The sequence below is a fragment of the Penaeus japonicus genome, unplaced genomic scaffold, assembly GCF_977035675.1.
Source record: "Penaeus japonicus unplaced genomic scaffold, GWHDUDI00000001_assembly GWHDUDI00000014, whole genome shotgun sequence".
NCBI lineage: Eukaryota > Metazoa > Arthropoda > Malacostraca > Decapoda > Penaeidae > Penaeus > Penaeus japonicus.
In genome coordinates this window covers 5,576,345-5,583,844 of record NW_028234416.1, presented here as the reverse complement: position 1 = coordinate 5,583,844, position 7,500 = coordinate 5,576,345, and the positions used below count along the sequence as shown (strand labels likewise).

Genomic DNA, 7,500 nt, shown 5'->3' with positions numbered 1-7,500 from the left:
TATTTTTCTTTAGTTTCATTTATGTATTTGTATATCTGTTAATCGATTTATTTATCTTTTCATTCATTTATCTATCTCGCTTTCGTCCGCTTCATTTTTTTTTCTTTCTTTCTTTCTTTTTTTTTATCTGCTTTATGACAATATGGACAGTAGTTTCATCGACTTTTCAATTTCCATCCATTTATTTGTTAGACAAATTAGAAAGGTAGTTTCGTCCACCCTTTTATTTTTATCTTTTTCTTGACAAATGAGGTGGTTTTGTCGAGTTTTATAGACGCTTCTATTGGACAAATTAGAGAGCGTTTTTCAATAGGCGAGTCTGTCAGGCAGCAAAATCGGTGATAAAGAGGGAATGGACTCGTGTAGATGAGGATTTTTTTTTTCTCTTCGTCTCTCTCTCTCGTGCTCTCTCTCTCTATCTCTCTCTCTCTCTCTCTCTCTCTCTTCTTTCTCTATTTGTCTGTTTGTCTGCCTATGCCTAGGTACCTGTCTCAGCTTCTCTCTCTCTCTTTCTCTCTCTCTGTCTCTATCTATCTATCTGTCTGTCTGCCTATCTCTGTCTCTATCTGTCATTAACTCCATACCCCCACCCTCTCTCTCTGTCTTTCAGTCTTTCTACCTATGCCTACCTAGCCGTATCGATCGCTATCTGTCTACCTCTATCTACCTCTCAAATACTGTCTATCTGTAAGGCTGCCTATCCATCTATTTTTTTTCTGTATCTATCTTTCTCAAAATAATATATTTTAAACTATCATCCCCCACACAGCCCGATGTACCTGAGCGAAAGAGAAATGCCCCCCCCCCCCTTCGAAAAAAATAAGGCCGGGATATGTAAACTACGAGAGCCAGGGGGGGGGGGAACGGAGGAGCAGGGAGTGGGGAGGTGGTAGGAGGAAGAGGGAGAAGGAAGTTAGGAATTGGAAGCTTGTGTAAGGGTAGGGGGTGGGGTAGAGGGAGTGAGGGAGGGACGGGAGGAGTTGAGGAAGAGGGAAGGAAGGAAGGAGATAGGATGGGGAGAGGGAAGAGGGAGAGGTGGGAAGTGAGAGGGAGAGATTGAGGGGAAGGAAGGGGCGAAGGATGGGGAAGATGAGAAGTGGGGGAGGGAAGGATTGAGGGAAGAAAGAGAGGGAAGTGGGATGAAGGGATGGGGTAGGAAGGGAGTGGGGAAGGAGAGAAGGTGGGGGAATTAGAAGAAGGAGCGAGGGAAGGCAGATGTGGAAGAGAGGGGATAGAAAGTGGGGGGGGGGGCGCTGCCATGGCTGTCGCGGCCAGATCAATCTGACACAATTCAACCCCAATTACTCCCTTTACGCCCGAGTTCCGCCGCTGAGAGAGGGAAGTGAGGGCGGCCCGACGGTCCTCCCACAGCCGAAGCCAAAGCCAGGACCCGCGTTCGGAGCCAGGAATTCCATTTAGGTCTGATCCTCAAAAGTATCGGCGGGTTTCGCGTTGAGTTAGTAATCATTTTGATAATCGTTTAATCCGCGTATTCGTGTTTAAATGATAACTAAAAATTCCCTTATGGTTAAGAGATTTCATGAAGATCTTCTTTCTTTTACTTCGCTTTGCTGACTCGTATGAAATTCGAATTGAAAAGCATATGTTTCTTTCTCTCTCTCTCTCTTTCTCTCTCTCTCTATATCTCTCTCTCTCTCTCTCTCTCTCTCTCTCTCTCTCTCTCTCTCTCTCTCTCTCTCCCGCTTTCCCGTTATTTCGGCCTCTTGAGAAATCTCTCTAAATCTCTTTCTTTCAGAACTCGCTCTTTCTCTCATTCTCCCTCTCCTCTATCAGATCACTCGCATCTGCCCATATTTCCTTCCCTTCCTCTCTCCAATATATCTCAGACACACGTGTGCAATCAAGCTAACCGCATGTAATTATCTTGCAAATCAGACGTGTCATTCATAGCACTTTTTTCTTTAATACATTGCCGGCTACGGAGAACGTTGGCGCGCGCACTGCACTGCGGAGATCAGCTGGGCAACGTTTACAGAAACGTTTTCCCGCGTTAATGATTTCCTGATGTGTTGTGATCCTCGGCATGGTTCGTTTTCTGAGATGTGTCTTATGGTACGAAGTGCTGAGGGTAGGAATCGTTTTATCATTGTGTGAGCACATCATCTGTGTAAGAGAGAAAGAGAGAGAGGGAGAGAGACGGAGGCCCAGAAGGAGGGGAAAAGGGGAGGGAAGAAGCGAGGGAATCCTCCACTTTCTCTCGTTCCTTCGGCCTCTTAAGAAATTCTTAATCTCTTTCTTTCAGAACTCGCTCTTCTCACTCCATTCCTCCTCTCCTCTATCCTATCACCTCACTCGGCCCATATCCTTATATCTTCCTCTTCCCAATAAAATATATAGACACAACGTGTGCAATCAAGCAATCCGCCGCATGTGATCTTGCAAATCAGACGTGTCATTCATAGCACTTTTTTCTTTAATACATTGTTGGTCTACGGAGAACAGATCGCGCGCAACTGCACGCACTGCGGAGCTGGGCAGTTTCATACAGAAACGATTTTTCCGGTTAAATGATTTCCTGATGTGTTGTGATCCTCGGTCTTGGTTTCGTTTGTCGAGAGGTGTTCTTATGGTTAGATCATTGTGATCACTCAATGTTGTATCATTGTGTGAGAGAGAGAGGGAGTGTAAGAGAGAAAGAGAGAGAGGGAGAGAGACGGAGGCCCAGAAGGAGGGGAAAAGGGGAGGGAAGAAGCGAGGGAGGGAGAGAGAACGAGATGGGGAAGGAAGGAGGGAAAGGGAGAGAGAACGAGAGGGGGAAGGAAGGAGGGAAAGAGATAGATGGTTAGAGAACATAAGAAAATTACAAAGAGAAGGGAGGGCAAAGAGAAAGTGAGTGATACGAGTAGAAGAGGGAGAATCGGGGAAATGGAGAAGGCAGAGGGGAAAGAGAGAGAGAGGATGAGATGAGAAAAAGAGAGAGAAGATTGATAAATTGAGAGAGATAGAAACAAAAAATATAGAGAGAAAGCGAAAGAGTATTGAAGAGAGAAAAGAAAACACACACCGACCCACTGATGAGCGTCCCTTTCAACAGGACTGGCAGCTGCACCTTCGCTACGTGCAGGTGCGGGATGCAGGAGAGTACGAGTGCCAGGTGTCGTCGCATCCTGCCACCAGCCTCTTCTCCACACTGCAAGTCGTCGGTGAGTTCAGTTCCCATCCTGTATTTCACTGTGAATCCTTTTTATTTCGTTTTACTTCGTTGTCTGTGCTTCCTTGGATCAGCTACCGTTGCTGTTGGTTGATAATAGCAACTAAGTTTCTTTTCTTTGTTTTTACTCTCCATCCATTTTTCTTTCGTCTGTTCTCCTCTCCCCCTTTCAGTAATACCTGTCTCATCGGTGATCTATCGGCCGTTCACTCTCTCCCTTCGCCTACCGCCTACTGCTCCTACAGGAAGCATGTCTTAGGAGATCCTATGCTACCCCAGCTGTCCACCCACCCTCTAATTCACTCTCAAAGTTATCCACTCTCCCTTTCCCTGTTGTGGTCAACCTCGTTTTAACGCTTGAAGGCGAAAAGGGAGCTGTCGCCTTCCCTTCTCGCAGCCTCCTATCAGCCTTGTTCACGCCTCAGGTTGTCGGATTCCATTTTCTCGGCAGGGACTCACTTATTCACCTATCGGGTTAGGCCTACAGACTTTGAAAGACGGCTGCTTGGCGATCTAGGGAAGTAGCGGGAGAACGACGTCGTAAATGGGTTTAAACAGAAGGCGAGTGATCCAAAGGCAGCGCGTGGTAAGTGGTCCACAGAGAGCAAGGGTGAATAATTCAGGGAGCGGAAACTCTGTACGAGCCGTCCGGGGGGAAAGTGCCCGGCCGCCAGAGTTTGGGGAGTTCCAAAAGAGTCACTTGTCCAGATAAGACTAAACCGTAAGTAGATGAAACGAGTCGTTCACCGTGAGAGATTCGAGACAGAAAATGACGGAAGTTGGGAAGACTGTTGTCCCGTTGCGCTCAAAGACGAGCACCAAGATCCAGATGAGGGAACAAGCGAAGAAGGAGACGAAGCAAAATGGTAAGTGGAGCGAGCGAAAGCGGTAGTTAAGGAAAGGTTACTGCCGCCCTGGATCTCCGGCCTTCCATGGAACCTGTCACGGAGTGTTTACTTTACGTCCAGCGTCATGGCAGAGGGGAAAAAAACTCTCGGTAGATGATGTATCGGGGGTGAATGGGACGCAGTGGCGAGCGTGTGCTGGTGTTTCATCATGTGGTGAAGGTGATCATAGAAGGCCGCGGTGTAGACTGTGGTGGTAGATCAGATCCACGGAATGTAGTAGTTCTAGACTTTTATATAGCGAAGGTGGTTTTGTAAAATTTCTTCCTTGGCGATAAAGTGTAAAGTGTTTTAGGAATCCTTAGATTCTAAAAAAGAGAGAAAAAAATACATATATATATATATATATATATATATATATATATATATATATATATATGTATATATACATATTTATTTATGCATATACATATATATATATATAAATATACATATATATTTATATATGGTAGCTCCAGCATGGTAGTGTTGGTGAATTTCTTTCCTTTGATAGCTCCGTATGATATTGGTAATGTGTTGTTGGAAGAGCCGAAGAAGGAGAACGATCGTAACAGGGAAGCCTTGCTGTTATCGGACATTCTCGGGCCCAGTGGAAGGAAAGGCTTGGAGTATTCCTGGGAAATTCGAGGGTAAACAAAAACAGTGGAAGTGTATACAGTGATTCGATCAGAGAAAACGGATATTGCAAAACCTTTGTAGACATAAGCGTTAGCAGGTACATGATGTTATAGATTTGCCACGAGTGAAGCAGACAGGAATGCTTCTTAGTAGCAAATGCAGCAAGTGTTCGGAGCATTCGTGTAAGCAGGTTAAGTTAACAGTCTCTTTATGATATTCTTTTTGAATCTAAGCTATCAATCAAATCTAATTACACTGTTACAGATTGCACAAAGCAATTGCAAAGGTTTGTCTTTGTTGATATTGTTAGACAAACGCAAACAGAGCATTTGCCTCTCGTGATTAATTTAAGTGTTGTTTTGTTCTTTGTGTATCAGTCAGATTTTAAACGTATCCTGCACTTGAGACTCCTTTCCTCCTTCCTCCTATGTATTCTACTTCTTCCTGAAGTATTCAGTATCTCCTTCTATGTTCTTCCTGTTGTCTCTTTTTCCCGTCCGGTAAGGAAGCTCCCTCCCATCCTGTATTCCTTCCTCCATATGAGAGTCCGGGTCCTTCCTCGCTCCGTAGATCCTCCTCCTCTCCGCCTGATCCCGCTGGGTCATTCCTGTCCTCCGAGGCACTTGCCGTCCGCCGTGCCCAAATATCCCGTCACTTTCTTTCCATTCTCTCCTCGAAACCCGCGTCCTTCCCAGTGTTACTTTCCTCCCCTGAGGCGTTCTCCCCTTCTATCCCATGTCCCGCAGGATATAACCTTTTCCTTTTCCATGAATCATATCCTCCTTTGCTTCCCTCGCCTCCCTTCCCTGGGGAGTCTCGTCCTCACACGCCAGCTCTGCTTCCAACAGAGGAATGTGAATGCTAAGGTGACTGAGCCATGTGTAACAGCGCAGTGGTGTGCAGGCGCGCTCACTGCCTCGGTGATTGTTTTCTTTTTCTTCTTTTCTTTTCTTTTCTTTTAATAATCACAGGAGCATTCCATAACGATGAACACGTTCACTACAATACATAATGGCTGACTTTTAAAACTCGAAACACTGCTTTAATTAAGAGTATTACATCTGCATATACGTTATTGGATTTCACGGTCCCTGTCCTTTCAATATCTTTGCTTCCTCTCATTTTACCATTCTTACTCGCTATTCTTTCCATGTACTCTATTTCTCTCGGGCGGGTTCTAGAGCAGACCCCTTTAACTGTCCATGCGATATATTCAAAAGCTTTATTTTTTCCTCCGTCAGGATTTCTAATTACCCGACAGCTTGCTTTTACAACCTGTCCCGGGAAAATTATCGAACGGCTGGTACCTTAACGACTTAACTAGATCCGGCCATCTCCTATACACACAACCTTTTGTTTATAGGTAGCCTTTTAACCTTTAATGTCTATGCCAGATACTCTTTAAAGCTACCTTAGTTTGCAGTTGTCTTGCATTCAACATAAAGCATCCATCAACTTGAAACTATTATGGTTAAGGTCGGCCATTGTTCTCACTCTCAAGTTCCTTTGTTCTCTCTCAGAGCTTGCCTCATGAAATACCCTTTTATATATATTTCCTCTGCTACTCTCTCCTTTTTTGGAATTATTTTCATGTGATTTTCAGTTCTGTATATGTGTTTATCTTATTATCATTAATCATTTCTCTTTTATCAGTTTCCTCTTTGATTTCTCCATCTTCCGTTCCTCCTACTCTCTTTAATTTATCTTGATTTATTTCCGTTTCTTATATCTTTTTTATCTCTATTCTTTTCTTCGGATGGCTTCCACATTCTTTTCCCATATAAGATTTTTAAATTCCGTCTGTATATTATATTTAATGTCACCTCCATCATTCGTTTTGAATAACCATATCTCTTATTCTAGTTGGTGTTACTCGTTAATATTTTTAACACCGCCATTGTTTTTTTGTTTTTGTTTTTTCCATAAGGAGCTGCCCAATGGTATCATCTATTTCTCTCTCTCTCTTTCTCACTCTCTCACTCACTATATATCTCTATCTCCCTCTCTCTCTCTCTCTCTCTCTCTCCATAAACAATGTGAATTTAGATTTGAAATTTGAAGACCGCCCTTGGTTTCCATTGAAGAGAAGCCCACTAATTTCATCCATGTCTCTCTCCCTTTCTGCCTCCGTGTGCAGAGCCGACGGCGGAGATCCTCGGAGGCCCGGAGAAATACATCAGGAGGGGGAGTTCCCTGCGCCTCGTGTGTCTGCTCAGGCACTACGAGACTCCCCCGGACTACGTGTTCTGGTATAACGGCGAGAGGAAGATGATTAACTACGACCAGCAGGTGGGTCGTCCCCTGAGGAGCCTGCAAGCCCTCTCGGCAGCTGCGTGTGGCCGAGGGGACACGTTACTGTGGAAGTGAAGACATTGGCAATTATCATCCCGTGTCTTTCTTTACATATATATTACCAAATGTGCTGAAATATATCTCAGCTGAATCTTTTCGGTGATGGCATTCTTTGTAAGAGCGTTTTATCCCTGATTGTTTTGGTTCATCTGTAAACCATATTGCTAAATAGTAGTAAGTTGATCGCAAAAGCATTCAAAAGCAAATTATGCCTATGAGTTTAGCCGTCGATAAAGATATTCCTACCGGGTGACGACCTTTTATTGAAAAACACGGACAGGACTTCCAAAACAAATAATCGTCACGTCTATTCCAGTGTTGAACAACTGTCAGCCGTTCACCGTGTAACTTGCGGTAAAAATCAAACGTCAGCATCAAATGCAGGGAAACTAATTAAACTTTTTTTTCGAATCAGATTCGCTACAATCGAAACTGAACCTGATTAAAAAGTAA

The 7,500-nt window shown here is 44.2% G+C and overlaps 1 protein-coding gene across 1 annotated transcript in view; it reads left to right on the top strand.

The window, feature by feature from the left end:
* LOC122247348 (uncharacterized) overlaps nucleotides 1–7,500 on the top strand; it is a 574,040-nt gene that overhangs the window by 548,817 nt on the left and 17,723 nt on the right. The window contains exons 8-9 of the mRNA XM_086543691.1: nucleotides 3,056–3,164; nucleotides 6,833–6,984. Of these exons, the coding sequence (XP_086399817.1) occupies nucleotides 3,056–3,164; nucleotides 6,833–6,984 (261 nt within the window). The remainder of the gene's footprint in view (nucleotides 1–3,055; nucleotides 3,165–6,832; nucleotides 6,985–7,500) is intronic.